The sequence below is a fragment of the Coffea arabica genome, chromosome 2e, assembly GCF_036785885.1.
Source record: "Coffea arabica cultivar ET-39 chromosome 2e, Coffea Arabica ET-39 HiFi, whole genome shotgun sequence".
Classification (NCBI taxonomy): domain Eukaryota; kingdom Viridiplantae; phylum Streptophyta; class Magnoliopsida; order Gentianales; family Rubiaceae; genus Coffea; species Coffea arabica.
In genome coordinates this window covers 74,246,945-74,272,337 of record NC_092313.1, presented here as the reverse complement: position 1 = coordinate 74,272,337, position 25,393 = coordinate 74,246,945, and the positions used below count along the sequence as shown (strand labels likewise).

The 25,393-nt window shown below is 34.9% G+C and overlaps 3 protein-coding genes across 4 annotated transcripts; 1 reads left to right on the top strand and 2 right to left on the bottom strand.

Annotated features, from left to right (window-relative positions):
- Nucleotides 1-69: 69 nt before the first annotated feature.
- LOC113733087 (MADS-box protein SOC1-like) lies at nucleotides 70-10,498 on the top strand. 2 transcript variants are annotated; one of them, XM_027259231.2, is made up of 8 exons: nucleotides 72-406; nucleotides 628-817; nucleotides 8,705-8,786; nucleotides 8,916-8,977; nucleotides 9,080-9,179; nucleotides 9,270-9,311; nucleotides 9,780-9,821; nucleotides 10,086-10,498. In XM_027259231.2, exons 2-8 carry the CDS (start codon nucleotides 636-638, stop codon nucleotides 10,224-10,226), a joined length of 651 nt encoding a protein of 216 aa, XP_027115032.1. In that variant the 5' UTR covers nucleotides 72-406; nucleotides 628-635; the 3' UTR covers nucleotides 10,227-10,498. The 2 variants fall into 2 exon arrangements, with proteins under 2 accessions (XP_071937182.1, XP_027115032.1); XM_072081081.1 differs by lacking the exon at nucleotides 9,270-9,311 and having other exon boundaries at nucleotides 70-406.
- Nucleotides 10,499-12,009: 1,511 nt separating this feature from the next.
- LOC113729478 (probable fructokinase-7) lies at nucleotides 12,010-15,970 on the bottom strand. The gene is made up of 7 exons (XM_072081079.1): nucleotides 15,651-15,970; nucleotides 15,210-15,433; nucleotides 14,249-14,461; nucleotides 13,658-13,855; nucleotides 13,373-13,513; nucleotides 13,167-13,283; nucleotides 12,010-12,355 (listed from the first exon to the last, which is right to left on the bottom strand). Exons 1-7 carry the CDS (start codon nucleotides 15,766-15,768, stop codon nucleotides 12,221-12,223), a joined length of 1,146 nt encoding a protein of 381 aa, XP_071937180.1. The 5' UTR covers nucleotides 15,769-15,970; the 3' UTR covers nucleotides 12,010-12,220.
- A 1,954-nt stretch (nucleotides 15,971-17,924) lies between these two features.
- LOC113729662 (agamous-like MADS-box protein MADS3) lies at nucleotides 17,925-24,519 on the bottom strand. The gene is made up of 8 exons (XM_072081080.1): nucleotides 24,045-24,519; nucleotides 20,425-20,500; nucleotides 20,117-20,178; nucleotides 19,793-19,892; nucleotides 19,214-19,255; nucleotides 18,622-18,684; nucleotides 18,365-18,513; nucleotides 17,925-18,217 (listed from the first exon to the last, which is right to left on the bottom strand). Exons 1-8 carry the CDS (start codon nucleotides 24,224-24,226, stop codon nucleotides 18,130-18,132), a joined length of 762 nt encoding a protein of 253 aa, XP_071937181.1. The 5' UTR covers nucleotides 24,227-24,519; the 3' UTR covers nucleotides 17,925-18,129.
- Nucleotides 24,520-25,393: the final 874 nt, after the last annotated feature.

Below are 25,393 nucleotides of genomic sequence, written 5' to 3'. Positions count from 1 at the left end.
ATTTCTTTCTTTTTCAAAGGTGGGGTTGGAAGAATATAATAATTGGATAAGAGAAAGGAAAGAGAGGGTATATGAACGAGGAGGGAAACTAGCTAGTGAGAGAGTTTCAGTCTTCACAACTGTTACCCTTTCTATGATGGAATTTACCAAAAAAAGGCACTGAGAATCAATCAATCAATAACACCTACCCTCTTAAGCTTTTCTCGTTATCTAGTTTTTCTGGATTTTTGGCTCTCTCCTCATTCTTCTCTCTCACATGCTACAATTTTCCTTCTAAAAGAAGAAAAAGGAGTAGGCAAAGAAAAACAGGTACAGGTGAGACTTGAGGAGTTTGGTTTCTTCCCTTTTGTAGGCATATCTCCTCTTTGCCTACAGCCAAAAGGTTCTCTGGGTTTTTGCCAATTTTGTAAGCTCTCTTTGATTCTCACTGCCTATAATCTCTTGCTTTGATTCTCCTACAACTTCTCGGCCATTCTTGGAAACTTTATTCCATACATAATATCCTTTTGTTTCATCGTTTTCTATCGTCCAAAAAATACATTAATACACTATTACCACTTATCTTCTTCTTGCTTTGTTCTTCTTGTTTCTTGATCTGATAACCTCTTGGTTCTGTTTATTCACAAGGTGTAAAGATGGTGAGAGGGAAGACTCAGATGAGGCGTATAGAAAACGCCACAAGCAGGCAAGTGACCTTCTCCAAGAGGAGAAATGGCCTGCTGAAAAAGGCTTTCGAGCTTTCAGTTCTTTGTGATGCTGAAGTTGCACTTATCATCTTCTCTCCCAGAGGCAAGCTCTATGAATTTGGTAGTTCAAGGTAATTACCTCCTTTTTTTTTTTTTTTTTACCTTACTACTGTAGCTAGCGCAAATTGCTCTTCTCCTGAATTAAATTTTATTCTCCTCATTTTCAAGAAAGGGCCATTTTGGTTTTTTGTGCTTGTTTGATACCCGTCTTTACATTTGTCCCAATTCATGCAATATGTTAACTTTGTAACATGAATATGAGTATTTTCTCAGTAGGGCTCTCCATTTGTTTTATTCCTCAGGTTTCTTCGGATCTTATCTTGCTTAATTACCCAAACTTTTCCTTTTTCAATTCATCCGAGATAACTTCCTGGCACTTTTCCTTTGCAAATTGTCACATCACAAATAGATTTAGCTTTCTTTTGCACCTATATCTTGAGGGTCTCTCTTTTCTTGAATGTCAAGAGCTCAAAAGGAGTACAGGCTCGGCCCTTCTGTGGTTTGTTCTATATTTTTCTTTCCCAAATTTGCTGAAATGAAACTTCATTTTCATGCTATGCTCGTATCATTCCGTACAGGAGAACAGATACAGTATATAATCGTGCTTACATAGGAAACAGAAGAGAGAAAATTCAAGGTTGAATCTTGGCTGACAAAGTTCTCAACTTTGCGTCATGATTTAGCTGCAGAAAAATATGGCTGCGAGTACACATCTGAGCTTAAGGCTTTGCATCATTAGGCACAACTATGCACTATATAGAACGAGGATATATCTGGGCTTAAAGCTTTTCGCAATCAGGGTTGTATAATCCTATTAGAGCAAGCAATTTAATGATTGAAACCCACTAAGCAAAATTAACCAGACACACATGATGTTGAAAAGAAAGAAACCGACCTTGACAATCAACCAATTAGCAGCTTTGTGGAGTAAAGTTGACTAGAATTTCAAGGCCAAGTCTTGAAGCCAGTTGGCAAAGGAAGTAGCAATAGTCCTTGTTTGTTGTTGTTGCAATATTCGGTGTACTGCTTGAAACAGGCCATAACTTGAGCTGCACCCTCACCACCACCCCAACGGAATCTTTTGTGTAGAAAATATTTGTGCGGAGTTCAATCTATTATGTGCCTTGAGATAGTTTAGTACTTTTTATGAAATAAAATCTTGCAAATTAATCACAAGAATCCCTTCCTTTGATCTTCCCTTGTCTTTATGGCGTGCTTTTTCAAAGTACCCAATGAGATTGCCCATGTGCTCTTGTTGATGGTGTCATCCTTTTTCGAAGATTAGTGAGTATTTGTAGCCATTGCCTTGCTTCTAATGCTTGAATAAACTTTTATAGTTACCCCTATTCTCAAGCTATATGTTTTGCTAATCTTCTATGCTTATGCACGTGTCATTATCTTTATGGTTTGATTCCCCAATTTACACACTATTGTGCACTAATTGTTTCTTTGTGTGTGAAAAGAGCAGAAGAGTGGTCATATACACTATTGTGCTTGTTAAGTGGTTGAAAATTTGCAAGCATTAAAGTGGTAAAAGTGACTCACAAAATTACATGTATTTTATTTGCATAAAATATTAGGGTGACAGGACTCCCATCTAGAAGGAAAATTGGATGAGATCACTACTGCTATTGGTGCTAAACTGAATTAGGAGATTAGTAAAATGGTGAGGAAAATGTTGAGTGAAGGACTCATCATGAGAAGTCAGTCTTGGCATCAAAGGTGCTATGGTAGAATAAATCTAGAATCCCCGAAAAATATGGCTGGATCTTTTGCTACTGAAAATTCGTTCAAATCCTAATAATCAACTTCAACCAAAAGGCAAAAAAAAAAAAAAAAGGAAAAGTGGTATGGTTCTTTTATCTCAAACATGTCAGTCATTTATAAGATGGCCAAGTCTTGGTACTAAGCTTCTAAAGAATTGTCAAAGAAGAAATAACAGCCAAGGCTTTATAACAATTTGGGCCAGTCTTAATAAGTGTTTGCAAAATTCTTAGGCAGCATGCCTAGTACGCATCATAGGTTATGATTTAAGGAGCCAGGTTAATACAACTACTACGCTACTAGCTAATGGTATCTTCAAGAAATCTAAATACTATTTGTCCATTGTTTGGTTCAAATAAACACTATTTGTCCAAAATGATCCTAACTTTATGAAGCACAATCAATTGGTTTGCATCTTCTTGAGAAATAAATGCATGGATCTAGTGACTTTAGGGTTGCAAGATGAGTCAAACTACTCGATATTCAAATGGAGTTTGGCTTGGTAAAAGCTTGTTTGAGTTTGATTCGCTAATTAGTCAAGTTTGAGTTGAACAACTTTTTGTGTTCAATAACTTTTAAGGTCGATAAAAAAACTCATTCAAATTTGGTTCAACAACTAAATAAGCCAAAGTTAAACAAGATTTCAAACTCGTTAAATCAAACAAGTTTGAATACTAAAATGTTGGATTTGATTAAACTCGTTTATACTTGAATGACTCCAATAAAGCATTAAATGTTTAAAGTACAAAGAAAGATTCGTACAAAGGAAGGTCATCATTACTAATGTTTGAGGCATGAGTAAGCCCGAGTTCTCTTTTTTCCTTGTTCCTGGGGGAATTCAAGTTCCTATTTAAGAACAGAAGACATTGTAGATGTCCATGCACAAACAACCCTTACTTTAACTTATGGACTCGAATGAAGAAAAAAATCCTATTATAAGCATGCAAAACTCAGCTTTTAATTTTGTACTTTCAAAAGCACCTTTGTGTATGTGTTTGAGATCATTATATAAAATGCACAGGACTAACGACTCTTTTTCACTTGTTTTTACAATAGACTTGTAAATTTGTATGAGATTTCATTCAATCTTCTTCCTTTTTTTTTTTTTTGAATTAAATTAAGCTTAGTTCGAAGGCCCTTAGGAATAAATGTATTCTATGTCATGATGTAATCTAGCTCTTGAATTTAAATGTTTATTCTGTGTTTATGTGAGATTGTTATACGTGCTTACAGTTCTAAAATCTCTTTAACTTATTCTTGAATTGAGGAGGCAAATTACAAACCATACGCATAGAGTCATCCTTTTTGTAAGATGGTGATATTCTAACTCAAGTGGATTAAGGTTACAACGAGATATTCTATCTCTGAGTACGAGAATTTGCCTTCATTGAATAGTTATGTGATTTTTGGTACTTTTATGGAAGGTCTAATTTCTTTTCCAATCAAATGACTACGGTATTTGGTTGATTTTGATATAATCTTTGATTCATGATATTTTATTTGTCCAACCACTTAAAATCCCTTCCAAATGCTTCTTGACTCTCTATTAAGTGCCATTAGCTATTCATTTGAGTAAGATATGTTCTGGTTCCAAGAAATCATATTTTAATCAAGTCATTTTCCTTTTGGTAACCAAGCAGCATGTATGTAATTCAGACCCTTGTAGACTGAACTTTCAAATTATCATAAAAGTATTTGCTTTATTACCTTCTTCACTTAATTATCTTACTATATGATAAAGCGTAACTAAGGGTTTGGTGTTAACAAAAAATGTTTAATATTTACCCTTCCAAAAATACCTTTTTAACATTTATCATTATCTATCCACATCATTTACTATTATCTATTTACATCTTATTTGTAAAATCTCCCACTTCTACATAACTACCATTACAGAAGTGTCACTGCACTCCCGGATTAACTGATTAACTAATCCACTAATGGACATTGCATCACCTCCCAAAAATCTCCGACTTATTTTTTATTCTATATCTTTTTTATTATTTTCTTTTTTCTAAAATATGCACACACATAGTGCGTATCTCACGCACTAGTATAACCATGATAATAAAGTCAAGTGATAGCCTAAAAAAGGAAGGCAAAAAAAAACTCAAGTGATCTTGTAGAGGCATAACTTTAGGGAACTTACGACAAATCATCACGTGGAAAATGCATATAATATGTGAAAAAGAGATTTAGTTGATTGAATCAAGTTTTTTTAATTGCGTCAATAGTTTTTTTTTTCTTGAAGAGGGGGGCGAGATCTAAGAAGTGGGAAGGGGGAAGAGGGGATTTGAACCCAGAATTTCTAAATCATTAGGTCTCAACTTTATCCATTAAATTAAAGTCTTTCTGACATGCCAATAGTTGATTACCCCTGATTGCAAATTTCTCTAGAATATTACTCTCAGATATTAGATGTTCTGATAGTTCCTAACTTAGCTTTTACAAAGATTTTGTGATGGTTTTCTATTGAGAACTCGCTAGTACATTTAAAATATATTTAATTTTCCATTTAATTGTATGTATTCACATTTATTGCCACAAAACCTTTTTTTCACAAATACAATACAACTTGATCCCAATAGACATTAAAACACACAAACAACATCTGATGAAACTTGTTGAAATAATGGACAAGCGAATTGACTTCAATATAATACAAATTGGCATACATCAAATACATGTATTATCTAAGATCTCAATGTTCACTGAACTTCTTTGATGACATGTATAGTTATGAAAAAGATCAGATAGCCTGACATGCAAACAAGAAACTTAAGAATTCAATTCATCACGTTAGAATTGTCCCATAAAAAGAAAAACGTCAACCCTTTAGGTCTTAACTTCACGGAATGAGCAACAAGCATTCCAAACTACAAAAGTGGATATTACTCTATACTCACGCAGACTCTATTATATGTGCATTAGCCCCAAGTTTAAACTTGTAAGAAAGTACCTGACATGCCTACAAGTCCATGGCCTCAAGTATGGTTTTTGAGTCTTAAATGTTGACCAGACCATGTGCATAACACATTAATCACATTGTTGGATCATGAATTCTTTTTAATAGTAGAACAGAAGTTTAATAACTCTCTAAAAGGATTATTAGTGTTAAAATTTCTAGCTATTTACATGATATGTAGGGATGGCAGCGGGCAGGGTAAAATGTGACTGATGGTTAATCCGATCGATGGATAATTCGTTAGAGTTTGGTATTGATGAGTAATTATTGTGGGTAACCTGATAAGATTGTAAAAAAAATCCTAAAAACTCGATTCTCGATACCCGATATATATATATATATATATATAATAATAATAATTGATACCTCTGTAGAAGTTGTTTCTTCTCTTTAGTTTGTATTTATTTGGGACACATATTTGTCTTGTAGATTGTTAACTGTCATGTTTTATGTACAATTCCTTGTACATGTTTGAATCTTCGTTTAGAAGATTGTTATATTTATCCTTCATAAGATGATGATTTCTCTATGGCTCTACCCAAGTTTAAAATTCAATGCAGTATTGATTTAACATGATATGCATTAATTTTAGTTTGATTTAAAGTTAATTCCTTTTTTTGAACTATTCAGATTAGCAGGTAGAGGGTACTATATATTTAATCTAAACTTGAAATGAAAGGATTTGGTAATGAGAGTTAAAACCCGTAGGATTACCTGATAGGAGTTGATAAAAGATTTAAATATGCGCATTAGGATTTGATAAGAGAAATTTTTGAGGGTATCGGATCCGTTGCCGTCCCTAATGACATGTATGTTGTCATATACAAAGTAAGAGATATTGAATACGTTTCAGTTGGGTAGAGGGTACCATATAATTAATCTGAACTCGAAGCGAAAGGGTTTGATAATGAGAGTTAAAACCCATAAGATTACCTGATAGGGTTTGATAAAAGATTTAAATATGTAGGTTGGAGTTTGGTAAGAGGGAACTTTCGAGGGTATTCAACCCACTGCCATCCCTAATGACCTGTATGTTGGCGTATACAAAGTAAGAGCTATTGAATATGTTTCCGTCGTTACATTTTACTATCCTCAGAATGGTTGGTACGAGTCAACTGGTCTTAAATAGATAGCTGGTACAAAAAGATGAAATTTTAAGGAGAGTTATGCAATAAGTTCATATATTGAGTTTCAAGAGAAGAAAGATGAAATTTTATCATGACACTGATCATATATAGAAAGAAATTTCATGAGTTGATTACTTTGTGTCTTAGTTTCCATAATAATTCAAAAAGCTTAAATAATTTAGACAACTCTTATTAGTTCAAATGTTGAAGTCCACAAGATTTTAGGCCAATTAAAGATTCTTGGATTTACTTGAGAAAGAGGATTCCCCTCCCAACACCCCCCCCCCCAAAAAAAACAACAAAAAAACACCTTTCAAAACAAAAAATCCCAAAAAGGGAAAAAAAAGCCACTAAAGGGGGTACTGGGGTAGTTTGCAGATTTAAATATAAGAAGCTCAGAAAATTTTGAACTTTGACAATAGAATACAATGTTTAAGTTCCTTTTCTCCTTAAAATGGTTGTTGGTATATTAAATCAAGATTCAAAATTACAAATTTTCATATTATTATTTAGTAGTATTTTAGTCAAGTTACCGTTTTAGTAATTCTATTAAAGTCAAGTTATGATAGTTTTATTGTTTAAGAATTAGTATTTTATTAGAAAATTTCTTATAGTTGTAAGACGTGTTTATTAAGTCATTTAATTTATAAATAGGGAGTCATATTATTATGTTTAGTTGGGAAGAGTGAAGGAATGCGAGTCTTGTTCTTATGATATGATTAAAAGATATATTGCTGGTATTATTCCTTTTCTCCCATACATATTTTTATGTGTGTGAATTGCCTCTCCTCATATTGATTTTGTCAAATATGTCTCCTATATATTTTTTTGGGTTCTATATTTGGTATCAGCACCTTAGGTTCAAGAAATTGATTTTGGGGTGCCTGTAGACATTGAAGATGACTCGATTATGAGGGTTAATTGTGGGTGTTTTTCGCTGTTAGATTGCAAAGAAATTAGTTGATCAAGTTAGACCACAAGGTTGGCCATGGAGTGTCTAGTTTGTGAGGATTGGACCATAAGATTGGTTCAAGAATTATCAGATTGATTGAGAATGTTATGATATCCTGTCTGTTGAATTGTGATTGTGAAAATCACAAAGTGAATTGTCAATGACATCAAATTGGGCGATGAAAAAAGTCTATCCGGAAGCGCGGATTATTTTCGCAAGTGAAAAATAAGTTGAGCGACGAGATAAATATGTGCAAGTGAGTGGGATATTGCAACAGCAAAAATCAAGAGAGGTTATTGGCCACATGTAGCTAGCGGTAACATGTACTTAGAGACCACATGGTAACATATACTTGGCGGCAGTTTAGTGATATGTAGCTAGAACAATCACCAAGAAAAGGAGATAAACATAAGTAGTTAAAAATGTAGACACACTGCTTGAGAAAATACAAAGTGTGGTGATTTAAGAAAGCAATGGTGGAGGTTTCCGGAAACATAAATTTAGAAATCAGGCAGAGTTAAAAACTTAAAGAGTATGAACTGATGCCTTTTGAAGAATGATGCAATGTGCCATATGAAGTGCTTGCTAGGTAGTTTACCATGTTAATGCGAATAACTTAGTTTACAAAAATGCATATATGAACTAGCAAACCCATCCCCCATAAAAACTATAAAAAGGAATCAAGTAGCTAATAGTGCACGTACATCCTGCATAAAATAAATCTCCCCATTTAGTTCATGAGTAGAAAAATCATCAAAGAACTAATTTTGGCTTGTGAAACAGTGGGATTGTTACTATAAGCTATAAAGTATGTTAATAGCAAGCTAAATGAATACAAACATAGCATACTATAGTGCAATGCTAGAGACCGAGAGTCAGGGTTCACCAATCACAAAGGAGCTTTGGGTACAACCCGGTTGTTGATTTCGTCCTTTTTGTGTCCCTCTCCTCTAGAGAGTGGTATTGTGACTTCAGGTTTTTATGCTTGATGATCTACTCTTCTTGACATGTGATAGAACAACTTAATGCCTTAATCTGCGCTTTCAGAGAACGTGAGATCTGATAACCGTGTCCCTTCATTTCATATGCATTAATGGGGGTAAAGGATAAGTACTAATTGCATTTACGCTGGAATATGCACAATTTTTAGCATGAAGGAGATAATAGAACGCTATCAGAAGCATGCAAAAGATGTTCGAGCTAACAACCCCTCAGCAGAACAGAATATGCAGGTCTGTCTCTCCTCGGTACTTTCAGTTGAATCGAGATTTAGCATGCATGAAGCTGCTGTATGTCAATGCAACTTTGATTCACACCTTGAGAACAAACTTGTTGATTGTACCTTTTCTTTTATATTGAAGCAACTGAAACAGGAAACTGCAAGCATGGTGAAGAAGATAGAGCTCCTTGAAGCTTCCAAAAGGTTTTATTAGCCTAATCTGAAATTATCGTGGGAACTCTTGCTTAGTCATTCACCTGGTTTATAGAAAGTTGGCCTTTACCAGTGAACGTTAAAATGCTGTAGGAAACTTTTGGGGGAAGGCTTAGTTTCGTGCACGGTTGAGGAACTGCAGCAGTTGGAGCGCCAATTAGAACGAAGTGTGAACTGCATTCGAGCAAGAAAGGTCTTTCTTATTAAAACAAGATACTTCAGACTGCTCTTGAGAAAATATGATATACAGAATCTGACATTTTTAATTCTTGTGCACATTCAGATGCAAGTGTTCCAGGAACAAATTGAAAAATTAAAAGAAAAGGTAGACATGGCTGAAGTTTTTTCTATTTGAGATTTCCATTCTACATTTGGGTTTTTGGCAGAAGAATAATATAATTATTGAAATGGTCCCTAAAGGTTTTATTGAATCTCATCTTTGGTACTCAATGTTTAAAACAACGTAATTCAGTCTCTCAAGTGCTACGAGTAGATGCAAAACAATTCCTTGGATCATTTACATCTCTATTTTCCTTCAATCGTTGTTGGCTAAAGAGCAAAACAATGGTGTTGGGAAAATGGCTTAAAAGCTTCTGGAAAAGAAGTAGAAATGCCAAAACCAAAAACAACCCTGGGTAAAGCATCTATTCAGATTTTCAAATGACAGATCCTATTTTGTAGTCAACGCCAACCTATATGTCCACTTGTTATATGGATTTTTATACGTACATCTGTGGATGTAGTGTACTCACTTTTGCATCTGTAACGCCTTTCTTTGTTCTTTATCATCCAGGAAAAAGTCCTGGAAGCTGAAAATGACAAGTTATTGGAGAAGGTCAGTTCCTTTTCTTATTTCTTTTAGTACGTGGCTTATCTTGCTGGGTCTGGACATGTTTCTCTTTTCTGATCTGAGGATATATTCTGTAAATTTCTGTATACAAATCAACCAAACAGCTGGGACTCCAGTCTCTTGTAATGTTTCAGGAAATTTTCCTACAGCTAAAACTGAAAGGGCCGCCGTTCAAATAACTGATCTTCGCATTTGTTTTTTTTTTTTTTTTCTCTTTTTTTTTTTTCCGTGTGCGTGTTTTTTAATTAGTGTGGAGCAGAGCCTCCACAGACATCAAAAGAGAACACAGAGATTGTGCCTTGTACAGAGAGTAGCGAAGTTTCAGATGTGGAGACTGGGCTATTTATTGGACCACCGGAGAGAAGAAATAAGCTAGTGTTGAAGAACTGACGACCTAGCCAGATGAAGACTCTTCTCTGCAGCGAGCTGACTGCTTATTATGACGATTGTTTCAATGTCAAATATGAAATAGCCTATAGCTGCTAGACTGTGGAAAGCAAGAATCGGAGAGCATTATTACGCCTCAAGAGTGATAAACGAACCTGTGATTGCATTATTGTTGTTAGTTTTATTAATTTTGGCATCGTATTCCCAATGGAATACGATCAAGAAAATCTTTCATAGGGTCTACCCTGAGGTATATTAATATATCTATTTCGCCACTGAATGGGCTTTAAAATTTTCTCTTTTCTTCTTTGTGAATTTAAGAGCTGGTTGACTGAAGAATCCATGTACATTCAACGAAGAAAAGTTTTAGTTAAGGGGTTATTTCGCGAAGTCAACTGATTAAGGGTGTGTTTGATATAACTGAAGTTTGAAAACTAAATTCGAAATTCGAAATATTAAGTTATTGAATTGTCAAGTATTAATACATTTGAGTGTATATCACATTTAGTGATAAGTAAATAGTTATTATTTATTTTTTAGACCAAACTTTATTTAGAAAATTCAGTAGTGTCACTTAACTAATTCAGATTTTTTGCTTATCAAACGCGTCTGAACATATTAAGATTTAAATTTATTAAATTAAAATATTGAATTTGATTAGCAAACGGATCTAAGAAAGTAAAAAGTAGAGATGTATATGGTTGATGGCATTTACAAGTTTGGTCGTTTAGGTGTTTTGGCTTTGTTGTGGGACATGGCTTGGCTTTTGGTTAGAAAATAAGGTGTTACTGTATAGAGTTCTGCTAAACCAAAATTTTTTTTTAAAAAAAGAGAAAAAAAGGGTAAATTACATGTAACCCTTTTGTTGTTTCATTTATTGTCACATGATCTCCTTAACGTTTCAAAATATCGACTTTATCCTTTATGATTTTGTGTAAAGCGGAAATTTGATGGAAAATAACCTATGTAACGTGGTTAGTTGAAATACCAATAGTGCTTACTTAAATGCTAAATTCATTGATGGTTTAATCACCTTGTATAAAAGTATAGAGAGATTACGTGGATAAGTACAAAAATTACATGGGGAATAAAGTGAATATTTATACAAATCATAAAGGAATTATGTGGATATTAAAATTTTATCACACATGCTTTTAAAGCGCGTTTAGTATTAACATCATAACTGATTGTGCATTCTCTCTATTTTTCACTTTACATAAAACTACAGGAGAGTTATATGGCTATTTTACAACCTTAGGGAGGTAATCTAACATTAAGTAAAATCATAAGGGGGTAATGAGTAATTTACCCAAAAAAAAGGTTTGTTTGGACACATGATTATTTAGAAAAAAAAAATATTTTACTTGTACCATAAACACATTTGCCAATCACTTTTTTTTTTTTTTTTAATCTTCTCAACCATCTTTTTATTTCACATACATTATATCACAAAAATCATCTATCTAAAAAAAAAATAATAGATTTTAAGTGGTTTTTTTTTGTCCCTTCTTCTCTACTAGCCTATATATCCAATGTTTATCCTTAAAAAAGTTAAACCAAAAAAGGAAAAAAAATTAAAAGAGTGCATTTCCAAGAGAGAGAGAGAGAGAGAGAGAGAGAGTGGAGTATTGGTTTTAGTCTTTTTGGCGGGACCTTTGCAAAGAGGTAATTAGCATACATTAAGATAAGTATCAAACTTAGAGCACCTTTGTAAAATGCAAGATCTTCCAAAATGAAGCATAAAATAATGCAGCAGAAAATGCAAGTCTACTATTGGCTTCATTTCATACCAAAAGTAAAAAAGTGGATTCAAGTAGTTTGCTTCATTACATACCAAAGTAGATAGTATTATATGGGGACCTCAAATCATGCAGCAATTTGGTTCATAAGAAGGAAAGACGGACAAAATTTTGACATAAAAAAAAAAGCCTAAATTTTGTGAGATGTGGCTGCTGCATCAGAATATAGAAATAGAACTTGGAACTGAGGGGTTTCCATCAGGCAGTAGCAGCATCCAAAATCTTGAAGACTGCTTCTTTAGTTGGGAGCGCTGGGATTGCTCCTTTCTCAGTCACAGTAATTGCACCACAGCCGTTGGCAAACAAAAGGGCCTCTTGTAATTTCTTCTCATCCTGCAGCCAAAAAGGAAAAAACAAAAATTAAGAACTAGTGTCTATGCACCATGGGGTACATTACAATTTGAACATTCTTCAAAAAGAAGAAGCAGAAGGGTTCTGTTCAGTGAAACAATTTGGCCATTTTGACGAGGTTCATATGTGAGATTCCCCTCTTAATTAGTTATTGCTCCAAATAAATCTAAATTACATTATTGCAAAAATAGAGGAAAAATCAAAATCAAAGATTTGATAACACTTAATGGTCTATGTTTTTTATAACTATGTGTAAGATTCAGACTGCATCTTGTACATCGTTTTTCACACTGTGTGTTGGATTCATAAAATTTTATTGTATAGTTACACGTTATTGAAAGTGAATTATATCGTGTGCATACAAAGTTATATTTTGTGCATTTTGCATAAAATCGGCCCGAACGATTTCCTGACAACCATTCGGCCTATGTCCACACGTCTTGATGAGAATCATCAATTGGTACTCCTTTGAGGCATATGTAGTTGAAAAGGGAAACCGTATGTTTCAAAATCACTTTTTCATGGCCAGCCAACTTATTTTTTCTATTGGATCGCTTGATAGGTACAGCTTTTGCAAACAATTTGATATAATTGGTTTCGATTCTTTATATATGTTATTTGATCATATATATTTTTCTGTTTTCTTTATATATTTACTTTTCTGGATAGGCAACCACACTTCTGATCCTATGTTACTTGATAAAAATCTGATGTTTGTCCAAATCATTGTCCAGATTTTCTTCTTCTAGCCTGATTTAGCAAGTGAGGTTGTAGAAAATACTGCTTTATTTACCTTGTACAAATCAGGGTCTGTAGCCAAACTGTTCAACAATCCGCCAACAAAAGCATCCCCTGCACCAGTTGTGTCAACTGCCTGGACTTTTACACCATGAACTCTTCCATGAAATTCCTGCATAAAGATTTTGAATAATCTTTTGCACGTGATTTATATGCATATTTTCATTTCACCAAGATATCCGAGGTTAATCTAAGGCCAACCTTGGTGTAGTATCGGCAGCCTTCTGGCCCTTCAGTAACAAGCAAAAGCTTAAGATTTGGATGGTAAAGCTTTTTAAACACCACATTGTCATCGTAAGCATCATCTCCTCCAGTCAAGAATGTGATTTCTTCCTCACTTATCTGAAATTCACTCGCGACGCCAAAATGGATGCAGAAATCAAATTAGCATTCCTCCATATATAATGAGCATGACTAGTAGTACTTAAAATAATTAATAGTGTATTTCTTGAGTCTAAAATCTTGGTAGACATGGGATAGGAGTACCTTAATAACATCAGCTTGATCCCATATGCTCATGATGCCTTGTCTAGCAGCCTCAGCTGATGGCCATAGGGGCAACCTAAGATTTGGGTCATAAGAGAGAATGCAACCTGCCTCTTTGGCTACTTTCAAAGCTGCAAGATGAGTTGATCTACATGGTTCCTCAATCAAACTGATCGAGCCGTAGTGAAAAATGCAGGACTGCAAAGAACAAAAGTGTATCAGTGTGTTTGGATTGAAGATTATTTCGAAAAAAAATTCAGAATAATTCAGTAACACTTTTTATGACGTGACGTATGTAAGATAAAAAAATGACTAAAAATATAAAAAGGTGATGGGAAAACGTATCTATGATGCCACAAAAACAAAAAAGTGTATCCAACGTAATTGAGTATCCACCAGCTATGATCACTTGCGGAACTGAAAATCTTTAGATGTAGTTGCCCAGATGAGCACATCAGACTTGAATTTCTTTAACGATTTGAAAACAGTTAGGATTATTCTCAGGCTCCGAATGGAAAGAAACAATTAGTTCAGAAATAGCCCTGTTCTGATTTCTAGATAATTAAGCAGCCAGCCTGATTTATATGTTACCTTTCTGATGAGATCTTTGTCGAGTTCTGCTTCAGTGAGAAGCATGTCAGCGCTTGGATTGCGGAAGAACATGAATTCCCGCTCGCCATCAGCCCTTAAGGTGACAAAGGCCAACGCAGTTCTTGCGTGTGAGTCGAATCTCATGCCAGAGTTGTCCACATTATTCTCCTTCAGAATATTAGACAGCATATAACCAAATTCGTCTTGCCCCACCTGAACATGTATTGTTAATTTGTTACCACCACAGGTCCAATACCTCAGAGCTGTTAAACAGTTCATGACAGTCGAACTTTCTGGAGAAATTTGCAGCAGATATTCTTGCTGATGCTAAAGTAACGAGGCAATGATCTAAGGACTCAACAGTTTGATGGAGATTTGATTGATCTATTGACTTGACCCCATGTCATTTTGCTTATTAGTTTGTAAAATTCCTATCTGACAAGGAAAGATAATGACAATTCTGCAAACATACAAGATGTTTAAATAACGAGATGGATTATTTTCAATTAAGACCTTTAAACCATGAAAATGCAACAATACAGCCTTCTTCTAATACTGAGATTTCCTTATTAACCCTCTGAGGTATAACAGTGCGTCAATGAAGCCCCCTTAAACATTCAAGCTATTGCTTTGCAATCCCTCAAATGAAATTTCCCCGGTTCCATTGCTACCGCAGGCCGATCATCGGATTAGATAGATATGCTTTCAACATAATATAGGTCATGGAAAAGATTTAGACCCCACCAAAGTACGAAAGCCAGGATCTTTAGGAAAATCGAATTCCTATTAGAAGATATTTGAATGCCTCACACTGTCACCCATAGCAATTCTAATGCATCTAAGCAAAAAAGCAAACAATACTAGGAAAAAAAAAAAAAGCTAACACATGAGGAGCCAGTTGGCAATAAAGTAAAATTTCAAGAACTTTTAGTGATAAAAGTATTGGAGCTGCTTGTGGAACCTTGCCAATGAAAGCAGAGGAGCCTCCAAGCCTTGCAATTCCCACAGCAACATTAGCAGGAGCCCCACCTGGAGCTTTCTTGAAACCTGGTGCTTCAGCCAGTGAGACTCCAGAAACTGTTGGCACAAAATCAATCAACAGTTCCCCAAAGCATGCCACCAGCCCGGGCGACTTGACTGGTGCCCCTGAGCACGATTTTGGTGTATCACCAGTCTTTGGTGAACCTGATAAAATTAAAACCACAACATATTCACATTTTAATGAAGAGATTAATTAATATCATTCTTGACAAGCCTCAACTTTTACCCTTTGCATGTCACCAGAATCTTGTACATTTTGTCACACCATATTTCACTTATGCATCGCAAAATTTAATAACTGTCTCGCGAAATTATGATAGGCGTGCAAAGAAATGAAGAGGGAATTATCAGTAGTACCCACCTTTAATCAATTTATCAGAGGAAGAGCTCCTGGAAAATTTGAAGCTGCGCCTCATGGACCGATCCAGGCGCACCGGGAAACAACATCCCGGTTTGATCTCCTTGTTAGATCGATCCATTATGGCAACAGCAGCAGCAAAAGAAGAGGGAAAATACAGAAACTGGATATGATGCTTACATTCAATGTAACAAAAAAATTTACCAAAAAAATGAGATTAAAATGAGAAAATGGCGCAGAATTCGTCATATTAATTGGGGTGCTAGGTTGACTGGTTTCAGATAGTAGCCTACTATGTCGGGAATCTTGGGGTTCTCCTGGCACTGTTTTTGCTTCTTCTTTTTTTTTCCCTACCATATCATTTGGTTTCTTGGGCGCTTTTATCTGCTGATTTTGATTTAAAGATTATCCCGTTTTTTGTTGTACTCCTTTCACTTGCAACATTGAGAACAAGATCGTTTTCTTCGACTAGAATTTGGAAATTGCTCCGTAGAGACTCATATATTTCTGATCAAACAAAAGTAAGGGAATAGCTAGTGATTAAAACGTTCCAAACCAGTCAGTTTGCAGTTCAAGTATAAACATGATTGAGTTTGCACATACACAAATAAAAATAAAATAGGGACTATCAAATACTAATCGAATTGGCCCACGTTAATAGCGATGGAATTCTTAATCAAGTACATGTTATAACCCCAGAAATTCGTTCCAATACAAAATATTTTTTCCTCCTTTCAGAGAAGCTTAGAAATGTATTTCCTTAGTGTTACGTAATTATTTTTCTGCTATCAGGCTCAGTCACGGGTTGAAATATTAATCCTCTCCATTGATCTAACCACTTATTTATATGTAAATCATTATAATTTTAGAAAATCATCCGATCATGTCGTCATTATTATGATCACTTTGATCTCTAGATCAACGTATAAAAAATGATAATCTTTTGACATTTTATTTGCACGAAACGTTTAAACGGTGAAAAATGAGTCAAAATTGTAACAAATTTTGTAATGATTAATTAAACCATAAAACTTAGTCAGTTTAATACAAAATTTGATGTATGACTAGCACAAGTGATGAAATAGGTTATGAACGCTATTGGTTTTTGAAACTAATTTTCAAATTTAACATTTATTAGAGTGTAATGGAGAGGAAAGCCTAGTCCCCTAGTCACTGGCACAGAATTTTAGAACTTACGCAGAACGTTCTGCAAAATTTCTAATGTTTAAGATAACGTGACATTAAGATAAATATTACAGGAAATCTAGTCGTTTTCCTTTTTCGATGCAAAGGAGATAGATGGTAGGATTTGTTAAAAAAAAAAAAGGAGGAAAAAGAGAAATTGAGAATGCACCTAATGACGTCAGAATTAATGAATAATTTTGATTAATGGCCCTGCCAACTCAATTCGGTCTTACGACAAATTTAACCAAAAATCATTACCGGAACTGGCAAAAAACAAAAAAAAGAAGAAAAATAGCCCTCTTACTTTTTTGTCAAAGTCAAGAAATGACTTTTGATAACTTTACAAACCTTAACCCAGCAGGAAACCACAAAAGCCGGCAACTTTTATGGTTCCTGCAGGAGACTTATAAACCTACCCCAAATCCCCCCAACCCCGATGCGGGATATCAACCTATGCAGGGAACCTACTGCTAAAACCTAAAGAGATCTCAATTACCCCGGAAAGGCTGATGTCTTTTTTGTCAAAGCCAAGAAATGACTTTTGATAACTTTACAAACCTTAACCCAACAGAAAATCACAAAAGCCGGCAACTTTTATGGTTCCTGCAGGAGACTTATAAACCCTCTTACTTGGTTCCATCCTTTCAACACAATGAAGTGGGCTCAACCTACATATAATAGAGTTGGGCTTTCAGCGCTTGTTAGTCCTTGTTGTGTCGAGGAATTTTTCACTTCTATTATTGCCAATAAAAAAAAGTTGAGGAAAATCCTATGAACTTTTCCTGGTCAACACTTAATGACTCGTAAAAATTGGTTCAAAAGTAGTCAAAATAAAAACGAGCAGTACAATGTGGGGGTTCCAAATTGAATATACAAAATGTCTTAAGATACTAACAATTTTTAGAGTACAAAGAGAGAATAGTTGAATAATTGAGGGGTACCAAATTGAGTTATTGATTTTTTTTTTCCTTTTCTTTTCTTCTGTCCTAATGTTCGAGAGCAAAAACGGTTTCGTACTCGCAGAATGCTATGACAATAATTTTGAAGTCTAAATACGCAAATTTTATCTACAAGGGCCAAAAAGATGGTAGGTTAAGATTCAAACAGTCTACATCATGCGATTATAATCCTTGCAATAAAGATCAAAATGCGTAAGTTTCAAGTTCTGTAAATACAAAATTAAGCAGCTAGTTATAAAGTACTTAGTTTCATATGGGATTAACATGTTCAAATCCAAAAGCACAAATCATTGAATTGGTTTTTTGCATCAAACGTATAAAAGATTTGCAAAGAGATATCAAAGAGCCCACCCCTGGATGATGTTACTCTCAATGGCCATGCTCCTCGGGGCAGAAGGACCTTCTGCCGGAGCATACTGATGATACCTGTTGGTTGGTCAAGAGAAAACTGAAAAAAATTAGTGATTTGATTCTGCAGATGTTTTTCTTTTCAAGAACTGAGGAGCTTTGAGGAATTGCCTCCCGTTCTAAACTTCAACATAGGAGAAAATTGTCGTAATTAAGGGCACGAACCCTATCTGTAGGACAGGCTCAGGATCGCAATCCATGGCGGCACTGGGGTGAGAAGTGTGCATAGGAAACATGCTGCTTCCACTTGGTACACTCGAACTCCAAAGCCAAGGGAGGCCTCTTATTAAGCCTTGTCCCTCAGCTGCTTCAAGCTGCAAAATATGAAAGAAAAATGTTGAATTCTATGTAATATAACACAGACCGACTGCTAACGGATCCTATTACGTGCACATAATGAACGAATCGAATCGAATCATTACCGATGACATTTCCAGGGAAACCTTAATCTTAAGCTGCTTATTCAAGTCCCCAAGCTGCCGCTCCTGCCACCACATAAAATGGTACACTTTTGCATAATTCCAGTATATATATATGAGCAGGAAATGAAAGAAGCCACATCCATGGCTTCCTATCATGACACTCAACTTCAACTTATAACCATTTGGACATGTTCATGCAATAAAAACTCAATTGACCTCGCAAATGCTTCTAAATCTTGCATGTTCACTAGGCCGTTTTACAGCAATTAGCAAAACCTGTAAGTGACATTCTTAAATGTTTATGACCTAATTAAAGACTTGAACTTTCTCCAGTTTTTTTTTTTTGACAGCATGCAGAATAGGGTCGCTCTAGCTGATATGGAGGCTCAGGCGTCAACTCCGTTAACATGTACGTATCAAGAGTGGATTCCTTTTAGTTTCGGTACATTCCTTTAGCTAGGTTAAGGGAACGACGTCGGAAATCATTTTTTGACCAAGAAAACATTTGAAACTTCAGAGACTTCTAGTGATTAAGTATCAAAGAGAAAAAGGGTATAATCAGAATAATTTAGCAAGAAAATTTAATTTTCACCTTTCTTCGGAGCTCTTCCATTTGTTCAATCATTAGCTGAGTCTGCAATATATACATATATATATAGAGGGGACAAGAGGGAAATGGCATCAGTGAGAATCTCATTGGCAGGAAGTATGACAAGTCACCAAATAGCTTACTGTTTATATATATATATAGAGAGAATGACGACATTCAAGTAAAATTTAGAGGAACGTATCTATAGAAAGAGTAGAAGCTTCTTGGACATTTACAAAATAATTTCATGTATATCAACTTTGTATGTATTCAGCAAATGTCCTATACGATGACAAAAACAAGACCTGTTTCATCAAAAAGATGGAAAAATATCGACTATATGTTGTTGATCTTTTTGACTTTACAATTGTTGTTTCAGCTTCCAAACATTCAAGTCAATTATAAATGATGTTCTTTTTCTTGAAGCAATTTGAAAAAAAAAAAATAGAATTGGATTATTATCTATGTTATAAAGTTAAAATCAGCGAGTCAATCGGCTGCTTGAAATTCTTTGTGATCACATCTTTGTGATCAATTCTTTATGGTTTGCAACTGTAATTCCAAACACTTTGTAAGTAGTACCTTCCTTTGCCTAGCCTGGAGAAGAGCTCCCTCAAGCTGCTTTTCAAGATTCTGCAACTCTTTCACATTCAATGGACCAAGATCTTCTCCAAGTAGGTGCCTTCAAGCATTAACAATATGATTTTAGAAGTTGCCATATAAATAGAGGTTTTATATAAATTCAGTCAAACTGTCGATAGTAAAACCAAGTGTTATAGCAGTGCACTGAATTCACAAAAAGGTCAATATATATGTCACTTCAGGTAATTACCAAGAAATTGAAGCAAGGGCTGCAATAAAGGAAAAGGACTAATGAGCTTAATTATACAAGGAGAAACGCATAACCTTTGAGCGCGTTGTAGTGATTCGTACTTGGCCTTCAGTTTTGAGACCTCTTGGTACCAGCTCTGTCAAAACAAGGAAAAAGTTACTAGATTTGCAAGAAAAAGAGTACTCTAGGACCACAAAAACGCTCTATTTTGGATAAACAGTAAGGCATGGAGCGTCCAATTAATGATTCACATGGAGTAACGTGTTGCTGGATCATATTTCATGATAATTAATGTGGTCGCTACTATAACTTAACAGATAAACCTGTGTTTCTCTGAATCTGATGCAATGTTGAATGTCTGCATAGTTATAAAAAAAAAAACCTGTGTTTCTCTTTCAGCAGCATTCTCCTGAGGACTCAAGCTGCAACGTTGATATCGCTCAAGGGTTTTAGTTATCCTGCAAATTTAAAGAGGAAATAAGGTGGTTCATAATTTGTTATGTCATGTCTATCTGTGCATGGCAACTCACAGGACACCAAATACCAGCTGCTATCTCTACCCTAAACTATGAAAAGAAACAATATATAGCAAATTGATCTTACTTTTTAAATCTTTGAGGGATTTATAGAAAATTAGAAAGAAAAAAGAAACACATCGAGAGAGATCACCAGCATACATAAGAAGAGTTAACTCATTTTCACTTCAGCCCTTTATCTGTAGAGCATAAACTTTAGGAGCTTGTTTAAAAACTAATTTTCATTACCAGTGACTATAACACATGAAAGCAGATACAAAATTTGGAGCAAGGCCAAGACTTGATGAAGCTAAAGAACAAAAAGAGAAGCAAAACTTCTGCTAAAGGTCCTTGTATTAAGATGCTAAGTCAGTCAGAGACCACAGAAATTCAAATATTGTTCTTGCAAGTTTAGTTTTCTATAAGCTGCTCAACCCATAGAACAAACAACAGGTATTGTCAACCCTAATGCAAATTTAAGCTACATATATAGGCTATTGACTTTAGCAAATTAGCTTTTAAAAAAAAAAAATCTAGTTTGTATTCATATCAATATGCCGTCATCAGAAGGTAAATGTATTTGGATGAATCTTTGTATAATTCTCCCTTCTCTTTCTTTCAGATCTTTTCACCTTATGCACAACTCCAAACCTAAAGCTCTCAATTTTTATTATGCACGGAGGACAACTACATGAGCGCTTCATTCTCAGATAAAAGAATGCTAATATTATAGGCCTCAATCAAATTGTTTCTAGAGCTACTTCCAGTTAGTATTGCAATTAAAGTAATCACCTTGCAACTTTCATGTAGGCTTGTCTATATAATATGTGCATAAAAACACTAGATTTTTCATTTTTCTTGTACTTAAATAGGCAAAGTTATTCCTTCTTGTAGGTGCACGACAACAAGCAAATTTTGACAAAACCTATACCAAAAAAAAAAAAAAAAAAAAAAGTTAAACGCATATGTGAAGATATTCCACGATAATAACATTGAAGAATTTTGTTTACATCTAGTGACAAATTTTACCATATGAATGTTTACACAACATGGATCTTGTTTTAGCAAAACGAATTAGATCCTGTTGTCCAAGATGTTCTGGAGGACATGAGCCAAGAAAAAAGGAAGAAAGATAGATAGCAAGTAAAATACTAGTAATTAAATCTAGTAATTATGAAGTCATAGCAATATTTGACAGGCATGCCAATTTCATAGATAATTAAATCTGTCAACTTACTAATACCATTATTTATGCAGCAATTAAAGGTGCACTCCTGCCTGCCAATTGATTAGGGCATTCCCAAGAAAATAAAAGGTAAAGAGAAGACTCAAAATCAATACATTTTAATTGCATAAAACTATGAACATAGTTTGAGAGCAAGCGAGGAACCATTATTGATCATTTAAAAAAAATGATAAATCTAGGTTAAATGATGCATAAGATGGATGAGAAAGAAAAGAAATTGCACAAAAAACACAAAAAAAAAGAGAATTTAAGTAAGAAAAAGAAGAATTACTTCCAAATTCGTCAAATATTGAAGCAGATGCAAAGAAGATAGATGGACAAGAAATTTTTGTAGTCAAGCATCATTTGAGCTGTCAAGACAGAAGGCTATGATGTCCTTCATTTTCTGAGCAACTTTGGTCTGATTAGACCAGATCCGCCTTCTGAAAATCCTGAGATCCTCTACTTCTCAAAGTTCCAATCTTTCCCCACGTAGAAAAGGCTTAGAAGTTCGAGCTCAGAATTCTACTGTTACAGCTCCTCTAATATACTTCAAAACACTTTCTTTTTTTTTTTTTGGGTCTTCGTATTCAATTTTTTATCATTATTTTTTCGCTGTATAAATCAACGCACCTAAATGCTGAAGCAAAGAACATACTGTTTCAAAGTATCTCTGGGAAACTTCACCAACTGAAAGAAAAGGGAAGATCAATCTCTAATTTTTTAGACTTTCAAAAACAAATAATTAAAAGACTCTGAAGCGTTGTAGATCTTGAGATTTCTTTTCTTTTTCGGGTTTTCTTGTTAAGGGAGTAGAGATAATTAGATAGACTGAGGAATAAATAACTGCAGAAAAGATACTTTGAGGGTTAAAAACATAACAAGCAGAAACAAGAAAACAATTGTTGCATAGAAAAGGAAACCTTGACTGGGAGCACAACTCTGAGTCATTTAAGCAAAGAATCCCAGCATTGCCAATAGAAAGATAAAAGTTTCACTAAAATGTCTAAACTAAAGCAATCATGACTGAGAGAGCCCTATTCCCCCAGATAGAACTCAAAGCAAAGTTACACAAAAGAACATGTATGGCAAAGAATGAGAGCCCAGATGGTCCCTGCTGCAACTGAGAAAATAAGCAAAACCCACATTTCACACTCAAAAGTTTCACCAAATTATGCAACAAAAAGGGCATCATAGCTGAATATGTAAGGCCAAGACACAGGCAACGAAGTAAGAAAGAAAACCCCCACCTTTTACAAGCAAAAACTGCGTCAAAATAATGAACTTATCTTCTTGCAGGCTTTGGCTAATAACGCAACATTATCAAACATTACTGATAACTCTCCAAGCAAACCCTTTTGGGCTTTTAACCCTTGTTTAATTATCCTTTTTTTGATATGGACTCCAGTGCAATGGCTTGTATGAAGATATTAGGCATTTCCTTGAAGTTATAATGGGTAAAGCAATGATGGAAGAGATATATGTGTGTACAAAAAAAGGACCCCAAAGTCTAGTAATGGAACCACAAGATCTAAGGATGAAAAGTGAGTGAAGGCGTGCTCGAGTCCAATGGACTAAGAAAAGCACCATTCTTTTTAGTGTTACTGCAGAAATATCTGGTGAAGCATTAAAGGGATATTACAGAAAAGGGAAGAACAAGAACAAAAGGAAGAGAAACCCTAGATCTTGCACAGGGATCCAAGAGGGTTGGAGAAGTCTCTGCAGTATGTTGGAAACAAAAAACAACTACAACCTCGTAAGCGAGTCTCTCACCTCTCTCTCTCTCTCTCTCTCTCTGAAGTCTGATCCATTCATCCATCCACCTTTGTACTAATATTGATGATGATCGTGAGAGAACTCTCTCAGAGACCATGAAACGTGTCGATCTCTCGTTGGACCTCAAACCAAAAATACACTCACAAAATCCTTCAAAGTCCCAACCCAACAACAGAACGAAAACAACGAGAAAAAGGGAACTCAAGGGGTTCAAAAAGCAGCAAAGCCCACATATAAGAACTGCAGTTTCATAAGAATCTGACCACCGGGGCTTGCCCTTTCCTCTTTGCACTAAAATAACAAACATGCAGAAACAAAGAAGAATTAAAAAAAAAAACAAAATGTGTCTTTCATGATGGGTTATTGAGAGTAGTATATTGGGTTCTTTAAGGAAAACAAAATCTTCAACATGAAGCTTTTCTGACATACACAAAAAGGAAATAAAGGTAAACACAAATATTATATATATATGAATATCATCTATACCCAGAGCTGCCGAACTCGTAGAGCTTGCCGCGACTTGAAAAAATGATGAGAGCAACTTCAGCATCACAAAGAACAGAAAGTTCATAAGCTTTCTTGAGCAGACCATTTCTTCTCTTAGAGAAAGTCACTTGACGGTTGATCTTGTTCTCTATCCTCTTCAACTCTACTCTTCCTCTTCCCATGTTTTTTTTTCCCCTTGAAAATGTTTCTACAAAAAAACTTATGATTGAATGGCAAGCGTGTGTGTGTGTGTGTGTGTGCGTGCAAGCAGCCAGGAAAAAGTGTGATGGTCTTCTTGGATGTGAAGAGAAGAGAATATATATTGTCTTATGGAGAGGCCAGGGGCACTGAAGTATTATCTACAGGAGTTTGTACATGTGCATAAATGGGATGAGAATAGATAAAATAGACAGAAGGAAGAGGAGGTAGCCAGCTAGATGGGGAACTGAAGTAATAAAGGTAGCTAGCGAGTACTGAAAATTCCTCCCTCCTTATAAATGGTGGAGCAGAAGGAGATTTTTAATCTTGGACCTTCTCTTACAAGAAAATGGAAAACCTACAATAATTTCTCTTCTTTTGTTAGTGTTTGTTCTCTTTTACAATAGTTGCAACCTTTTGTTTCTTTTCTGGATTCCTTAGTGTACATATGTATGCCTACCTTTTCTTCATGTGAAAAAACAAAGAGTAAAAGGAAAATCTTACTCAATTTGGTGCAGTTACCAGCTAGTGTACTGCCACTTCTTTCTTCTATACAATTCTCCTTTTTTCTGCATAACTTTGCTCTTTTAATTTTGCTCTTTGTTACCGCAGTATAAACTCCAGTTTTGGGGGGTAACAAAGTCACCCTCACGCGCCTAAGTCATTGCGCTATTTTTTTCCCCTTTTGTGGGGAGTAGGGTGAGCTACTTTGTGTCTTTGACTGAGTAATTATTTCGTTTTTGTGGGTACATGTATAAAATATTTAGAAAAATATTATTTGCGCTTTTGCCATTTATTTTATTATATAATCTAATAAATGATAATTATATGATTAAAATAATAGCAAGAGTATGATTAACAAAAAATAAGAGCGCAAATAACATTTTTAATATTTATTTTAGCCTTTTTTAGGCAAAAATTTGAGTAGTCATTGAACTATTGCCCGAATGGACTATCAAACAATTTTTTGTCATAAATTAGCCATTAAAATAACTAATCAGCATATCTATGACCATTTCATCGATTATTACTCTTAATCTATAAAATAATCATAACCATGTTTTGACAAAAAAAAAAACTCATGGTGGACAAATACACCTTTACATTTGGACACGTGTTCTGATTATTTTGTAGATTAAGAGTAATAATCG